This window comes from Carcharodon carcharias, chromosome 8 (genome assembly GCF_017639515.1).
Source record: "Carcharodon carcharias isolate sCarCar2 chromosome 8, sCarCar2.pri, whole genome shotgun sequence".
Lineage (NCBI taxonomy): Eukaryota > Metazoa > Chordata > Chondrichthyes > Lamniformes > Lamnidae > Carcharodon > Carcharodon carcharias.
The window spans coordinates 93,814,378-93,832,852 of NC_054474.1; the positions used below are offsets into that span (position 1 = coordinate 93,814,378).

General features: G+C 39.6%; 1 protein-coding gene across 3 annotated transcripts in view; it reads left to right on the forward strand.

Annotated features, from left to right (window-relative positions):
• Positions 1–18,475, forward strand: part of LOC121280982 (transcription elongation regulator 1-like) — a 105,612-nt gene that overhangs the window by 69,014 nt on the left and 18,123 nt on the right. For all 3 annotated transcript variants that reach the window (XM_041193490.1, XM_041193491.1, XM_041193492.1), the window contains 8 exons: positions 1,145–1,257; positions 2,952–3,040; positions 5,086–5,243; positions 5,861–5,927; positions 6,327–6,462; positions 12,494–12,583; positions 15,778–15,896; positions 18,106–18,256. In XM_041193490.1, the coding sequence (XP_041049424.1) occupies positions 1,145–1,257; positions 2,952–3,040; positions 5,086–5,243; positions 5,861–5,927; positions 6,327–6,462; positions 12,494–12,583; positions 15,778–15,896; positions 18,106–18,256 (923 nt within the window). The remainder of the gene's footprint in view (positions 1–1,144; positions 1,258–2,951; positions 3,041–5,085; positions 5,244–5,860; positions 5,928–6,326; positions 6,463–12,493; positions 12,584–15,777; positions 15,897–18,105; positions 18,257–18,475) is intronic.

Below are 18,475 nucleotides of genomic sequence, written 5' to 3' on the forward strand. Positions count from 1 at the left end.
GATCCAGTGACCTACTGTGCTGATTTACCACAACCGAATGCCAAAGTTTGGGATCCATCTGCATTAGGATTTGGCATCTGAGGTTTAGATGGCTCTTGTTTCTTGCTCAGTATTGTGCTACTTGAAATGCCAACACAGGTGATTCAAATGTATTCCAAGAGTAAGAAATTAATTTATGTTTTTGCCTGTTGGTTGGCTAGGTTTTTATAAATTGGAGGAAAATCTGCGATGGGACACATCAAACTCCTTCCAAAGCTGCTACACCCATCTTTAAATAAGTTTGATTGAATAAATTTAATTACACCCATCAAAGAGATTGGTGTTAACTTTCAACAGAACAGCTTAACGCCTAACAAACATGTTATTATGTCAATTGGAACAAACCTTTTAACTGGGAGTTTGTAGTTAGCTCCATAATTCTGACCAGTCACAAGACTACTGGTGAGGAAGGTTCTTCTGTCTCTCTAAAAAGAAGTGCGCCTCTTCACTTTTGAGTCAGGAGAACTAACAGAACCTAAGCAAATGGAAATATGGAAGATAAAGTCCCAAGAGCTGTATGACCAACTTATTGGGGAGCTTAATGGCCTGGTCTGGTTGTGTCTATACTTGGCACTCTTGCATGCATACTCTTTAATCAAGGGTCACTTGATAACCATAAGGAGTGAGAAAACATCGGTTTCTGCTGCTTCTCCCATGGACACTCAGGACAACTATGGTTGAAGCTGCTGGGTTGCCAGAAATGCCGACTAGTTCACTATTCCCTTTGGGATTTTTAACACAAGGCTGAGATCGGGTGGTTCAGCACGGACTGCATTGAACCTGTGAACTTAGCCTGTATGGTCTTTGCTAAACTGGGTGGTGCCTTGAACCACTCGGTCATTGGTGTTATTGTCTGAGAGCAAGTAGTTAGGTCTACAATTGACCACTGTAGAACCCCTACAACAGCAGGCTCCAGAAACCGGCTATACTTTTCAGTTTTTCAACAGGAGCTACATGTACTTTTATTTTCAGCTTTAGTTTTGTTTTCCACCTAAAACCAATTGTATGTAAAGTCAATCTCAAAGCATACTGAATTTCTAGCTTTAGTTGCACAGTCCAGCAACATATACGAAATGCTCAATCCTTATTTTTGTTTTCATAACAGTAGAGAAAGAAGTTGAGAAACCAAAAGAGCCAAGCAAAGAGCCAACAGAACCTGAGCCAATGGAAATGGAAGATGAGGAGCCTAAAGAAGAGCCTCCAAAAGAGAAGAAAGAGGTCTGTAGGAAAGCCATGTAGACTGCTTCAGTGCATTTGAGGGATGCGAGGAGACTTGCAGCTATTAGGAGCAGGAATTTTTTCTATTTTTCTACTTTGTACTCATCCTCATCCCCCTCCCCCGGCAAACACAGGTCACTGAGGCCAGTTGTAGTCTTACTACTCCAGCCCTGTCTGAGAAAAGCTCACTCAAAACAGAAATGTTTAAACCTGGATGTGGCCTGGTCTAAATGGCTTGGCTGTGAACTGGATGACTTCATGAACCTATTGGGTTCCATAACCAATTTTTTTTTTGAAAAATTAATGTTGGAATGAAATTAGGCTACAGTAGATTGTGTGTTATGATTATGGATTAGTAATCCGGGGATCTGGACTAATAACTCTGAGAATGAGAGTTCAAATCCTACCTGATAGTTTGAGGATTTAAATTCATTTTATCTAAAAAAAAAATCTATAAACAAACAGGAAGCTGTTAGATTGTTGTTAAAAACCCAACTAACTCCCTGATGCACTTCAAGTAAAGAAATCTGTTTTCCTTGCCTAATCTGGTCTATTTATGGCTGCAATGCAGTTGACTTTTAACTGCCAAAAATCACTTAATTAAACTGTTATTGACTCAGGAAAGTGGCCCATCATTGTTTTTTAAGGGCAATTAGGAATTGGCAATAAATGCCAACCGACAGCAACGCCTGACCCCAGTCCACTGAATTTTTTTTTAGAAAACTCCAAAATTGTCCATAATAGCATCCCTTGTTAATTTTTTTTGTCCAAGTCTAATTTGCTAATAATTGTCAGCATCATTAGGCATGTTCAATGTATTGGTGTATGTGCTGTTGGAATTTTCTTTTATTTAAGTCACGTAATGCGATACTCATAGTTCAGCACCTTGAATAGTCCCCACTATCAGTAAGGAGCACTACATGCTTGTTATGTCACACTAAACATTTTCTGCTGACATTGTCATACGCAGCACAGGAGGATGCTATTCGGCCCATCGGGTCTGCTGGCTCTGCAGAGCAATCTAGTCAATCTTACTTCCCTCCCCGATCCCTGTAGCCTGCAAATTTATTTCCTTCCAAGTCCCCATCTAATTTCCATGATGCTGATTCGTAGAGACAAAACTACTGTTCAGTGTATTTCACATTTAATGTCAGCATAGTACAAAATTTCCATCCACCCATCCTTATTTCAGCCAGTCAATGAAGTATAATATTGTCAAATCTGTATGATATGAACTGCTTTTCACACTACTAAAGATATTTGATCAAATTCAGTATTGTGACAATATGGCTATCACAGTAAATCAATGTAGCACAGATGTCCACCTGGACTGCATGTGGCCTGCAAGCCTCAACCATCCATGGTACTCAGAACTCCTACTTGTGCTTTCGTTTCTTACTCGCTGGCTTGTCCTTTTTGAATTTTGTGGACCTAGAGATTTGCAAAGGGTTGCTTGTAGGACTAATACCCCATTTGGAGAAATTCTGAATCAGAACATCAGCGCCTGTCAGTATCTCCAGCTTCTGAGAGATGCAAGTTAATGGGCATATTCATTTCAACTTTACATCTGGCCCACAAGGTTTTATAATAGCACTTTTGCTACTCACAAGGATAAAAAGCTTGGAGATCCCTGTTCTGCAACTTTAATCAATAAGTGTCTGTAACATAGCTGTCTGCTTGCCTATCTTTTTTAGGAGCCAAAGGAGGAGGTGTTGACTGAGGAGGAGAAAGCTGCACAAAAAGCTAAACCTGTGGCTACCACCCCAGTCCCTGGCACACCATGGTATGTATGCAAATGTGTTCAGTAAGTTGGTACTTGATCATAGTTAAGTATTTATGTTCCTGTGTCTGTATTAAATTTTAAAGCTATCTGCAAAGGTAAATGAGCTTCTAAATTGATCAGTTGCAAGATCAATATTCTAGTTGCATTTCCTGTATGTTGCTGATATAGTCATGTCATAGACAGTTGACAGAGGAGACTTTCAACCTTTGAATCTGGGCTAGATTGTAAATGAGGTCCTTGAGGTAGAAGGACAGTTTTCTGACCTATTTTGCACCCAGCTTTTCATTAAACGCCATTGGATTGTTGGCCCCTCAGTTTACCTGAAAGCTGAATGCAGGACATCTCTACACCAGTTTATCAGCAAGAAAATATATTTATACAGTACTGCTAATCTCCATATGTAAATACACAATTCCTGTTTTAAACTTGCTTCCATTAATGTTTGAAAATCAATTTTTTTTGGAATATATTAATTTTTGTTTGCCTCTACCATTTCTGAATTGAGTGGGTGAGCAGACAAGTAGCCTCACTTTAATTGAATTAGATTGATGAGAGTCCTTCAGAGTTGCACCACATTCAATTTAGCTCTTCCCTTGCTATTGTCTTTGAGATTTGGGACTTCATTTGGGGAGAGTCCTCAGCTCTCTGGGAACATAGAATACAGCCAACATACAGCTCTGCCTGCCCTGCCATTTTATTTTGGTTCTGAGAAAGCCTGTCTGGCTTCATGTAAAAGAAAACAGTTTTTTTTTTAGGAAGTAGGACTGTCTAATGTAGATGTCTTCATTGTTTGCCTCAGGGCCTTTAGTTTTGTGTTTTTTCTAATTAGGATTGGGCCCCTAGATGATGTCATTTAATTTCTAATGTGTTTTGGGGAAGTGATCTTGAAACATTCTCTGTGCACTAAAACCATACTTATAATCAGCGGTCAAAATGCTGAAGAAAAGCAGCAGGGAACACTGAAACAGTGAGTTGTAAGAAAGCCTGACATTTGCTTTCCTGTAATGAATGTCATAAATACACTGGCACCAAATTAAATGGCACTCCTGAGATGCTGTGTGCTGGTGAAAATAATTCTTAGAAATATTTTTGTCTGTTGAAGCCATCAAGAGTATCAGTAAAGGGTTTTTTTTGGTCCCCTGAGCTTTTGCTCACCCTTAAGCTTCAAGTACAAATTAAATCAGTATCCCCATCAAATTTGGACTGATTTGATGATGTGATGTTTGTTTGCTACAAACCAATGAAAAAATTTTTAAACCTTAATCGGATTAGATTTGTTTTAACTACTGGACCCTCACTTCCATGGCCTAGTTGGATCATCCTTTTGTTGGTAGAAGAGGACAGTGGCCATGGAGCAGCCATTGCAAGATAGAGCAGCAAAACCAAATCCATGACTGATCAAATCAGTGGTAGCAAAGAACATAAACACATGGTTATGCTGCCAGTAGATTGTGCTGGGGCACTTTATTTACAACATAGGACAGATTACTTACAATCCTAATGCGGAATGCAATAATTTTTTATCTTCAGCAATCCTCGGCTCTTCTCCACATCCCACAACTCATCTTCCGGAGTATTTACGCTGTACCTGGTCTTATTCAGTTATCTGTGTCTTGTTTTCACTATTCAACCTCTCCATGCTACTTTTGTCCGTCTCTGTTGAAGTTATAATAGTTAAAGATTTCCTCCATTGCTCATAGTTCTATTCAAGGCTTTTTCAGAGTTGAAATAAACCATCTTGACCATGACTTCTTCTATAACTACTTCTTTCTGAAGACTTTTGAACTTCTTAATTCCCTCAGTCTTTGACGTCTTTTTGCTTTCAAAACCCAAGCTTGGTGTTTCCTGCTTAATGTTTCTTGAATTACCCCCTCATCTTCTCTACACTTGTCAACTATTGATGTCCTGTACTATGGACTTTGGCTTGTCACCTAGGTTTTTCACTTCCCAAAATGTGTTCGATATTTTCATAGATACAGGCCAGAGTAATGATTGTTTTTTAATAGCTGCTTAATTAGTAACCAATTTTTTTGTTACCATTTCAGGTGTGTTGTGTGGACCGGTGATGAGCGGGTGTTTTATTATAACCCAACAACTCGCCTGTCAATGTGGGATCGGCCTGATGAGCTGGTTGGAAGAGCGGATGTAGACAAAATTATCCAGGAGCCTCCTCATAAAAAGTCTGAGAATGAGAAGAAACCCGGTGAGCAATTCTAATCGGTGTTTTAACTAATACTGCAGCATTAGTTTTAAAGTGACTCAAATCTTTACTTCTATGCTTGGGCTGACAATTTGAATTGTTCCCTATGTGTGCTTAAATGCATGACTGAAAAAGCTTGGATATCTTGTGTGAATTTTTAAATTAAGTATCAAATATTAGAAAATGAAAAAAGTGTCCTTTGAAGAATTTGGTCACTGATTTTTGTATTGTTAATTGATCACTACTTACCACTTTCCAGAGTGAGGGGCTTGTGGTCCAAAGTTTTGATTTGTACTGATTAGTAAAAAAAGTGTTTTTATAACATTAGTAAGTTGAACTTTTTCTGACACTGCCATTGGTGATCTTTTGTTAACACGTAGACTCATGTGAAGGTACAAATTCACATCAATTTAAATTAAAATATCTGTTTCTATATGCACTGGCACTTGTTAAAGGTAAACTTGTTAGGTTTAGCATGAATTCTTTTTACCTAAAGACTCAGTAGTTCAACTGAAATTTAGCTTTTGATTTAATTTTGAACAAATCTATCTAGCTGTTATGTAAATGGGACAAATAATTTGTCTTTTTTCTAATTTAATATATTTCCCTTTTTTATGTAGTGAAAGAGGAGACTGAGCCGCTAGAAGATGAATATGATGATGAACCAATTAAAGCAAAGAAGCGAAAGTGAGTAGTGTAAAGCCTAATAAATCTGAGCTGTATAGGAAATCTACAAAGAGCTGTCTTTTATTTCTCATTCATGTGGTTGGAATGTAATGTGTTAAAAGCAATTCATGGTTCAAATGTAAGTATTATATAATTTTAAACGGTCCTGCTCCAGTCTGCCCCTTTCCTGAATTCATTAACTCAGGCTAGGGTAGAGCTGTTGAGTGCCAGCTGCCCTCCCTGTGACCAAGTGACCATTCCTCATATCTGAATGCTAGGTGGTCTACAGTACCTTTTCTTTGGTCCCGTACATTCCTATGTTTATAACTTATTGAACTGCTGTAAATGGGAATAGAAAGGATGTTCTGTTCTCTTCGATTGTGAAGTTGTCACTTTTTTTGATATTTGAAACTATTACAGGAAGGATGATCTCAAAGATCCAGAGTCTGAGAAGGAGGCAGCTATGGAAGCTGAGATCAAAGCAGCCCGGGAGAGGGCTATAGTTCCACTGGAGTCTCGTATGAAACAGTTCCGAGATATGTTGCTTGAGAGAGGGGTAAGGACTTATGTTGGTTTTCTTTTTTTGTGCAAGACTTGGAAAATACAGACATTTAACACTTATAGTAACAGAAGTGCCCCTTTCTGCTGTGGTCATTGATTCAGTTAGCAGTGGAATCCAACAAATCTTGTTTCCTTGGAAAGTTTGAGCTGAGCTCCTACAAGTTGTTTGGTGAAATCTGTGCTTCCCAAGTTACACAAATCTAGTTTCCCATTGTACGGTCATCATGAAAGTTCAGATTATTTCTAAGTTGAACATTTTATTTTCATGGTTAGGATGTCCCTTGAACCATCTCCACTGTCTTCACAGCTTTAAAGTATGCTCTTGAGCAATCTTCTTTTCTCTTTAACAATGTATTGTGACAAATCTCCTGAAGCACCCAAGGTTTTTCTTTGTCTCAACTGCATAAAGAGCCTTTTCCCAATCTCTTCATTCCATTCAGAGCACTCAGCGTTTTTTTTTGTCTTCTCTCCAGGTTTTAACTCATGCTTGACCACAGGATCACTGTGAGCTCAACTAGTGATTGGACATTGTAGAGCCTTTCAACAATCACAGTGTAATTCTGTCCAAAACTTCAACGCACAATTCCATAAGGGATATTGATAAAGGAACCCGAACCAACCTAATTAGCTATGATCTTAATGAATGGCGGAACAGGCTTGAAATGGCCTACTCCTAAGTCCTATGCACCTATGAATGAATTAAAACCAGACCATTCTGTCAAAAACTTCACTGAAATATATATGATGTTGTGGAAACATGGGAGGACTGTTCCATATGGCACCTTGCATTGTTAACAAATTGGACCTGATTAGCATGCACAGCAGTAGCTATGGAACAGTTCAAATGACTCTTACGTAATCCATCATGATCCCTGTAGGATTTAGGTTCTATCTAACCACCCGTTTGGCTAGTACTATTGTCACCCACCTGGTTGGAATCATTCCACCACAAGATCCAAATGACTGTTAAAATTTCTCTGTGAGCCATGCAATACCTTAGGGCTTTTAAGCATCCAAATGGAGGAAACAACATTCTTGTTCTAATTTGTATGGCAGTGCAAATAAGGATAATTTCCTCATCCGAATGGAACTGGCAAGCGACCTCGGGTAAGAATGCTTGGGTGATTGCTAAGGAATGCCTTCTAAAAAAGCCAAATCAAGTGTGATTAATCTGTAATCAGGACAGAGCAACTACTAACTCAAGCAAGGACTGCAGTGTTTTGCAGAAGGAACAAACTCAATCATAAAGACATAAATAAAAGACATAAATTGGGGTTTAGGCTTAAATAGACACAATTTCTAAATAGTTTGCATTAAATGAGATACTCTTGCATTCCTAACTACCCAACGCAAAAGGGAAAAATGAAAAGGTTCATATAGCCACGATATGTATCTGAATAGAATTGAATTTAAACCAAGATTCAACAGATGCAGGAGGTAGCCCACATATCCTGAACTATCATATCTGAGATGGAAATGGCCTTTGCTTGGTACTGAGAGGATTCAAAGCAAAATAAATTCTCCTAGTCTCTGCCTTTATGGTAGGCCCTAGCCCACCGTACTCCAAACCAGCAATCTCACTCAGATACTGCAATGTATTGTTGATTGGAGTAGCAAGAAAATAATGCCAGAGAAAGAGTTCTCTGCAGCTTGGTTAGTGCACATTATTGTGAGACAGTGGAGAGCGCTTTACTCTGCATCTAACAAGAGGTCGATAATGAAATTAATGTTGACGCTGCATGCCTAAGATGAGATGGTTGTGTGGAAGAAAGAATCAACACAAACATTATTCCATCCCTTGACCACTCCCATTCTCCACACCCCACAAATAAAAATTATGTGGCAGAGATGGCAACAAATATAAAAAACTGAAATTATTTCTAAATTCCCTTGAAATATCTGTTGTCACCCACCTCCCCGGGATCATTCCACTACAAGATGCAAATGAGAGTTAAAATTGCTCTATGCCATTTAATGCAAACTATTTAGAAATTGTGTCTATTTAAGCCTAAACCCCAATTTATGTCTTTTATTTATGTCTTTATGATTGAGTTTGTTCCTTCTGCAAAACACTGCAGTCCTTGCTTGAGTTAGTAGTTGTTCTGTCCTGATTGCAGATTAATCACACTTGATTTGGCTTTTTTAGAAGGCATTCCTTATATGCCATGCAATACCTTAGGGTTTTAAGCATCCGAATGGAGGAAACAACATTCTAGTTGCAATTTCTATGGCAGTGCAAATAGGATAATTTCCTGATCTGATTGTGGTCTCAACTCCACTTTTTTGCCTGTGCCCTGTAACCCTTGACCCCCTTGTCTATCAGGAATATATCTCACTCAGCCTGGAATAAATTCAATGACCCAGCCTCTTCCACTTTCTGGGGAAGACCATTCCACAGATTATTGACCCTTTGAGAGAAAAAAAGACCTCCTCCTATCTGGGAGACCTCTTACTCTTAAACTGTGTACACAAGTTGTAGTCTCCCTTACAAGAGGAAACACCTGGAGTGCCCTCAGGATCTTATGTTTCAATAAGATCACTTGTCGTTCTTCCGAATGCCAAAGGGGTATGGGCCCAACCTGCTCAACCCTTCTTCATAAGATAAGCCCTTCATTCCAGCAACGAGTTGCATGAGCCTTCTCTTGAACTGCTTTTGATGCAATGATATCCTTTTTCAAATAAGGAAACCAAATCTGTTCGCAGTATTCTGGATGTGGTCTCAGCCAGGCCCTCTACAGCTGCAGTAAAACTTCCCTACTGCTATAATTCCATTCCTCGTGCAATAAAGGCTAACATTACGTTTGTCTTCCTAATCATTTGCTGTTCCTGCACACTAACTTTTTGTGATTCGTGTACCAGGGCACCCAGATCAATCTACCAGCGAGTTCTACAATCTCTCACTATTTAAATAGTATCCTGTTTTTCTGTTCTCCCTGCCAAAGTGAACAAGTACACATTTTCCCATGTTATATTCCATCTGTCATTTTTCTCCCCCACTCACTTAACCTATCTACATCCCTTTTTTCACCTCTTCTTGTTGGCTTACCTATCTTGGTGTCATCGACAAGTTTAGCAACCATATATTTGTTTCTTTTGTCCAAGTCATTGGTACAGATTGTAAATAGTTGAGGCCCCAGCACTGATCCCTGTGGCATTCTGCTAGTTACAATTTGCCAACCTGAAAATGAAACATGTATGCGTACTTCTCCTATTTCGTGTGTTCGTATGTTAAGTCCTGAAGGTTATCCCAGTACCCTTTCCCTGGTAATGGTAATTGTTTTAAGTTCGTCCCTTTCACCTCTTGATTCCTAAGTATCTTTGGGAAGTTTTCTAAATCTTCAACAGTGAAGACAGACCCAAAATACCTGATCAACGCTTCCCGCATTTCCTTGTTTTCCATTATTAATTTCCCCAGACATTCACTCTAGAGGACCAACAATTGCCTTAGTTACTCTTTTCCTGATTGAATACTTGTAGAAACACATTTTCTGTTTTTACATTTCTAGCTAGCTTTCTGTCTGTCTTAGCTTTTACCCTTTTTTGCCATTTTTTGCTGGTTCTTAAAATCTGTCCAATCTTCTGATCTAGCAGTAATCTTTGCCAATTTGTAGTGTTTCTTTCAATTTGATACTATCCTTAACTTCCTTACTTAGCCACAGATGATCCATCTTCCACTGGTGGCCCATTTTGTATTTCTATTACTTGACTTTTTAAAAATTTGCCCAAAGTTCTAGAGTGCATATCTTGCTTCCTCTGTCAAGTGCCATAAGGCTTTTTTTTCACATTAAAGGCATTATATAAACGTAATTTGTTTACATTGCTGTATTCTTGTGGTGTTTGGACGATGTACGATAAAACGACTATTTTATCTTCAAACATTGCGCCCTCACTAGAATCCAAGCCATCCATTCCCACAGGTCTTGCAAGGCTAATAGCTTTGGAGGAGTTAGTGTTGGGTGAATAACTTCAGCTTAGCTTCATGTCAAAACATATGGGTAATATGGTGCAGATCTTGGAACTTTATACAAGTGAAAGTAGATGATTGTATGTTTCACCATCCATCTGGAATGTCATGATGACACTTTCGTGGCAATACTCAGCATGTGGTTTCCCTAATCAGATAAGCTATTCTCCTTCACTGTGGAGGTTGTTGTCATTTGAAGAAAGATGTCGATCCTACCAGGTAGGTCATTATTTTTACACCAATTTCTCTCTCTTTCTTTTCCTCCCTCAATCCCCATAAGGTTGCATTAAGGTCACATGGGTGGCAGAAACCTTTCAATACCTCACCTGAGATATTAAGCTGTGAGCTGACACGAGTCAGTGTCAACAGGCTATTTAAGGCACCCTAATTGATGCTAATACTAACTTGACCCAGCACTAGTGCTTGACAGTGGGAATCACAATGGGTTGGGGACTCATGGCACCTGTTTTTCACTCCTAAGCCTAGAGGGGCTGAAGACAATTTTTGCACTCCAAATGTTGGCCCTATCTGAAATCAATACCTATCATGGGATTGAACCTGGAATTAACATAGTCGTGTTGAACCTATGGTCTGAAAACCAAGTGCAGCCCCTGAACCACGACAAGACAGCCTTTGAAACCCAGGCAATTAAGTCTGATTGATTGTTTCTTTTCTGGTTTGTCCTGTTTGAAATTTGTGGTCCTGGAGGTTTGGCATGGATTTATTTTAAATGCTATTGTCTCCTTGTGGATGAACCTTAAATGCACACCAAGCTCTGGCATCAGCAACTTGAGATACAATAAACTTACAATGTGGCCTCAGCTGCTGTGTAGTTGATGTGCACGCTGACTTAAGCTTGGATTCTTATTTGGTGTGACACTGAGCTGTTAGGGAGCGGGAATGGGGAGGGGGCTAATGTTCTGTAGAGGATTAAGAGTGCAATATGTTCGTTTTTTGTTTAAAAAATGCTATCTTACTTAGTGTTTTTTTTAGTGGATGACAGTACCATAGTGAAAGATGAGTTAATTTTCCCCCAGTTTCCTGAATTATACATCCCATGGGACATACCTCTATTTTATCTTTTAACTCCTTTCTCTCAGCATATTGTGCCTACTAGGTTTCATTGTATGACCTGAACTTCAGGTACTTCCTTGCCCAAAGGATTTCTCTCAATTTATGCACCGTGGTATAAAAGGAGCCAACAGAATTTGCAATCAAAAGATTAAACTTCAAGGCTTTGCTCCATGGGAGCTCCTGCTGCGGTCATTTTAAATGTCACCCGGTGGTAGACCTTTTAATGAGAAACTAGTTGACTGATATCGTAATTGTTCAGTGGAATTCGAGGCCAATTAGTGGGGAAATTGTCAGCATCCCACTGTTGCTTGTCTTTTCTAATAGAGATGGGAGCTGTAGGCATTTAAGGTGAAATTGCAGAGGTGATTGAATTTGGTTTGATCATTCTAAGGAATCTGTCCAACCTCCACTTCCTTTCCTTCTCCCCGAAGGCCTTGAATACTAGTCAAGGTACAGACCCACAGGCGCTGGCAACCCTTTGGCATGTCATTGACATGAGGCTTAACAGTGAGTGTTAGCAGACTATTTAACTGTAGAGGGCATCATTGGGACTCCCAATCATGTTCTCTGCTAACTTTCACTTCAGCATACCTTTCAACAGGAATCACAGGTTGGACAGCACAAATCACTGGTGTTTTTCTTCCTATTTTCACCCTCACCCTCAGGTTGCCATGGGTAATGGAAATGTTTTGGTTGCCATTCTCACTCAAATCAGCTGAGACCAGAATTAAACTTGGAACATGGTGATTGGTGTTTCACCTGGAGGCTCCTTCACTTTATAAATTTGGGCAATTAAAGGAGCTTGATTTAGTCCGTTTTCTTTTCGTCATCGATTTTTTTTTGTCAGTAGAAGTGCAGAGGGGCCTAGATTTGTATTGGTATGTCAGTCCCATGTGCAGGTGATTTCTTCTATGCTGATGTCCAATGCTTAAACCTTTGGATGAATTCAGCTCAGTTGCCTTTTGTTCTTCCCTCTCTGTTCTTTTAGGTCTCAGCATTCTCTACATGGGAGAAGGAACTCCACAAGATTGTTTTTGATCCCAGATATCTCCTACTGAATCCAAAGGAAAGAAAGCAGGTAACAGCAGGACAATCAGCTGCACTGTTAGGGATGGGAGGGAATTATCTGCACAAAACCCCCTTTAATTAAAAGGCTACATCAGAAACAAGTTAGCAACATGTTGCTACTTTTGTAAACTTATTGTTTCAATTTCTTTCTCTCTATTTCATTAAAGGGCTAAATTCAGTACCACAAGTACTGGCAACCCACTAACACTTTGGGGCCACCTATAGACAACAAGAAACTTGCACTGTTGCATTCAGCAAATGTCACTATGCAGCTATTACGAGTGGATGCCAAGGGCATCAAGCAACATATGTGTGGTGATTTATTTAAGTTTGTGTCCCTTTAAATTATTTTACATAGCAACTCAAAGGGGTCTTTCGTGCAGCTTGTGCAGAGACTTTAGGGTTGCAGCACAGCCACACAATTTAAATGGAACTGAGTGCAGTTGAAGCAAAATAATGCGCAAGGGTTTTTATTTCTTTGGAATATTAATTGTTCAAATTATAGGCTGTGCAGTAGCAGGTGTCTGAAGCCCTGCATGATAGTGGTAGACATTTGACTTTGTTCCGACCTTGGTTTTAATTGTCACTATAGATCGTCCAGACACGAGTTCAGTAGTGAAGCCAGATTCAGCTGCAGCAAAACTTGTGCAAGTATAAACTCACATTTATTAACAGTGGAATTGGAAAGGTTGGGGAGCATGCTTCCCAGTCATTTCTGCTTCCCATCTATCCCAAACTCTGCATGCCAATCAGTGGCTGACATGAGAGAGAGTCTGCGTCCATGGATTAACAGCTTAACTTGGAAATAATAGTTCAAATATTCACTAATGTGATCCATTCACGCAGAGTTTATTGCTTTATCTAGACTGCAGGACATGAGCTGCCATGTATCATCAGTAATCCGTTAAGTAGATGATGCTGCACATAGTATCCCACAGGCCCAAATAATGTCAGGGAAGCATGTATAATGATTGGCATTAAGCTAGTATCAGTAGAAATAGGATTGATTGTAGTAACGATAGACTTTAAATATGGCAATGCATTGATGATGCAAATCGATTCCTATAATATATGGCCAGATCAGAAGAGTGCAAAACTGCCCAAGTTACTCATAAGCTTTACATGCTGTGCAATGCTCTGCTGACACTTGAAAAGTTTGTTCAGGTTTGGTACATGGCGGTCATTAACACCATAGTCAGCCTAAGTATCTTCGGTTACTGTGAGCACATGTGAGCAGCTGTTACTTTTAATTAGGACAGTTGTTTAATAAATGTGGATCTATTACATGGGATTGAACTATGTAGATGTTTTTGTAATTCAAAAAATCTGCTTTGTTTAAGAATACCCTTTAACAAATGGGCTTTCAGCTCTGTGATCAGGGTTTCAAATTCTGACCAGATGCATATCTGCTTCTGTTGGCTAAGAGTCCCACATGAAATCATAGAAATTTACAGCAGGGAAGGAGACCGTTCGGCCTATCATGTCCGGGCCAGCTGACAAGAAGCCATCCAGCCTAATCCCACTTTCGAGCTCTTGACCTGTACCCTATTGAGGTTACAGCACTGCAAGTGCATATCCAAGTACTCTTTAAATATTCTGATGGTTTCTGCCTTTACCACCCTTTCACGCTGTGAGTTCCTGATCCCCACCATCCTCTGAGTGAAAAATATTTCAACTTGAATTTCCTCTAATCCTGTTATCTTTTATCCTAAATCTATGCACCCTGACTATGAATTTGCCAAGCCGGGGAAATACGGCCTTCCTATTCACTCTATCTAGATCCCTCATAATTTCGTAATACTCTTCAATTAGTTCTCCCACTGTTCCAAAAAAAAAAAGTCCCTAGCCTGTCCAATCTTTTCTCAAAACTAAAATTCTCCAGTCCAGGCAACATCCTCATAACCCTCCCCTGTACCTTCTCTCGTGCAATCTTATCTTTCCTATAGTGTGGTGACCAGAGCTGTGCTGCATTGCAGTACTCCAGCTGTAGCCTAACCAATGGTTTATACAGTTTCAGAATAGCTTCCTAGCTCTTAAATTCTTATAGAGGCATGCATGCCTTCTTGATCACCTTATCTACCTGTCCAGCCACCTTCAGGGATCTGTGAACAAGCACTCCAATGTTCCTCTACACTTACTGTTGTACCATTTAAGGAAGTTGGCAAAAAAAGGCAATGGGGACATGAGGAAAAACTTTTTCATGCAACCACTGGTTAGGATTTGGAATGCATTTCCTGAGAATGTGATGCAGGCAGGTTCAATCGAGGCATTCAAGAGAGAATTGGATTTTTATCTGAAATGGAATAAGGTGCAGGGCTATGGGGAGAAGGCAGAGGAGTGGCATTAGTAAATTGCACCTACACTGAGCTGGTGCAGACACAGCAGGCCAACTGGCTTCTTTCTGTGCTGTAACATATCTGCAATTTATTGTGTTTCCCCTTTTCCTTGTTAGCTTTTCCAAAATAAGTTTGGGTATTTGTAGCTCAGTTCCTTATAGTTGAGCATCCATGTGGAAAATTGTGCTCACGTGCACATGGTTGAAATAGAAAATATCGTGTTCCAGTCGTTGGGGGCACATTTCTCAGCTTATATCAAACTGTATTTTCATCATTGACAGCCATGGCTTCAGCTGCCTAACCCCTAAACTCTTAAATTCCCTTCCTAAATCTCTGCTTCTGTACCTTTCTTTCCTTCTTTAAGACATCCCTTAAAACCTTTGGTTTTGGGCTGTTGTCTTAATATCTCCTTACGTAACTTAGTATCATTTTGTTTGATAATTACTCCTGTTAAGTGCCTTGGGATATTTTACTACATTGAAAGCACCATACAAATACAAGTTGTATTTGAGGATGCTGGTCTCCCAAAATGGAAATTTTCCAAAATTACAAAGTTTAAAAAATGAGCAATTATTTGTAGAAAGGTGATTTACTTTCAGAATCCCTGTGTAATACTGTGCTTATGTAAATGCATTTGTAAAACCTATTCATTATTGGCATACAAGTTTGATTTATTCTGAAGGTACTGATTCCCTAATCTCTTCTACATCAACTAGAAGAAAGTGTCTCCCTAGCCTTGTCTTAGTTCCCAGTCGCACTGACAGAAGTTTAGGTACTAGGTTGGTGCATCATCAGTGTTGTGGGTGAAGGATGAAGTAAACCTCTGTTCCCCTTCATTTTTTAATTTGCATGGAACTATGACCAACAGGTTTTTGATCAATATGTAAAAACTAGAGCTGAAGAAGAGCGAAAAGAAAAGAAAAACAAGCTGCAACAATCAAAAGAGGACTTCAAAAAGTTACTGGAGGATGCAAAGTTAACTCCCAGGTAGGTGCTGCTGAATTCTGTTTCAGTGCAAAGTCTTGAAGTGCCAGTGTCTCCTTGCCTTCTTTAAAGTGATGTGCGTGAGTTATTGCATAAAATTAGTTTTCAGAGGTATTTCATCAGATCGCTCCTGCAGAATCTTAAGGACTCTGGAGGACATGACACTATGAGAATTTACTGTTTACTTTTTAAACACTCTTGTCACTAAATTTTGGGGGCTGGCATTCACCATACTTAACTGAGTTTAAAATCTACCTAGAGCCACTACTTTGAAACAGATGTTTACCACCGTTCTGCGTACCAAGTTGGCACCTCTCTGATGTTGGCTGAATTAGATTAACTGCGTTCCTTCATCAGATGGACTGCCGGTGTGTGGCTCGAATAATGTTGAACTTTGTGCCAATTGCAGACCAATCACTTCACGCCAATTGCAGGCCAATCACTTCGTACCCTTCTCACCAAAGCAGGTTTGGTGGCATCCATGATTGGGAATGGCTTCCTCCAGGAGCAGAATGATTCAGTTCATGTTGGTTTGGGTTCCCCAACTTTGGAGTCACCTGGGAACTGCCCATACTTCAGGCTGGATACAACAATATACTCGCTTTCTATAGCCAGGTGACTCTGGAACATCCCATACTTACACGAAGTTTTGCCTCCTTTTGAATTAAATTCTTCTCTTGAAATGCATATGGTTTGGCACTGATGTCAGCAGAGCAGCTTTGGGATGAAGGTGCCACAAAATGGTCATCAAATGAGAAAGTGAACATTTTCTACACCTCTATATAATAGGTTCATAGTATTGTCACAGATAGATGGAAGAGGACTTTGAACAAAAAGTTCTTGCCCTGACATTTCCTTTTCCCTTGAACTTCTAAGGTTATACTTAAGTGTTCAGCGGCATCATAAAATGCTTGTAAGAAATGAAGTTCATTTGTATTAGTGGATTCCAGCCCTTAGTTTACAAGCTTTCTGATGTTCCATTATGTCCTATAACCTTTTGATAGGTAATCATAGCCTTCTATGGAGAATATCTTGAGCTTTCTTCATATTACAGGGGTGCATTATGAAATTGATGAAGTGTTTTGAATAATAATAGCCCTAGATGCATAACCTTTTCATCAATAGATGGAACATAATTAAAATTTAAGATTATGTTGGACTAAACTCAATTCAGAATGGACTGATGCCTCTGAAAGGATTAGCATAACATTATCTCATGAATTGCTGTTCCTAAAGTGTGTGAAGCATCTGTGTGAGACAAATGGATGTGGGTTGGAGAATTGGGATTAATATTTGACGAGATGGTGTGACTCCTGACGGTGTCATGGCAAGAGGCCATCCAGCACCTCCCGCCCCACCCAATAGTGCTGAGCCCTGTATACCAGAAGATCTGAAGTTCCATTTCCCAGTTTATCCTGAGGTAAGCAATTATATCTAAGGAACCATTTGTGTTAACTCCAATTGCCATCAGTCCCCTGCAGAACCAAGATGGTTGGAAACCAGCTAGGTTTTTGATCACGCCATCTTCAGTTGGGCCTTCTGCAGAATGGGCTTGTGTGGACGGAGTGCAAATCCACAATCAGTCAGCTTCATGCTCCACCATTGACATTTTCCATCTCGACTTCTGAGCCAAGGGTGGTAATGTGGATGAGGCCCTGAAGGTCAACTAGCACCTGTGGAGCAGTAACCCAACCAAGAGTTTAATACAATGAGAGGGTCAGATCAATATAGAGAACCTCTTTGAGAGCGCATAGCTTTCATGCACTTCAAAAAGGGTTAATTAAATAGCAAAATTTAATATGGAGGATATTATCCCAGCCTAGAAAATGTAATAGCTTTATTGTAGTGCAACAGCAACAACTTCAATTTAACGCTAGGCAACACAATCTTCAAATTTGATCTAATGCTGATTAAGAGAATTCAGAAAAACCTTCATGAAAGTTGTGAAAATCACTGCCCCAGAAGATTACAGATGCCAAATCGATTGAAATGTTAAGAATGAAAATAGGTAGGGAATTAAGGCATGTGAAGAAGAAGCAGCATGTTGTTCAGGGTGAAGCTGTCATGACTAAAAAGGTGACAGAGCAAATTTGATTGGCTAAATTCCCTTCTCTGGTTTGTTTATATAACTTGTTTTTTATATATTACAAAATACCCATTCCAAGTCACTCAGTTTCTGATTTGCAAATACTTCACAAATTTTGATTCCTAGATCCACATTCAGTGATTTTGCTGCCAAATATGGCAAAGACTCCAGATTCAAAGCTATTGAAAAGATGAAGGATCGGGAAAGCATGTTTATCGAGTTTATTACCAGCGTGAGGAAGCGAGAGAAAGAAGATTCGAAGAGTCGGACAGAGAAGGTAAGGTGGTTGTAGTTCCAGTGGAGTGAGTGGTGGGAGTGCGAATGTAAGGGACACCAGACTCTCCCAGCAGAAACCATGCTAACCTAAATCTACCTTTTTTAATGAGTATTTGTATATTTCAGAGTGCACTTTTATCTTTGTTGGGTTTCCTGGCAGCAGTTTTATCTTTTGAGTGGAAAAAAAATCCAAAGTGTAAATCAGTGCGTATCAAAAATA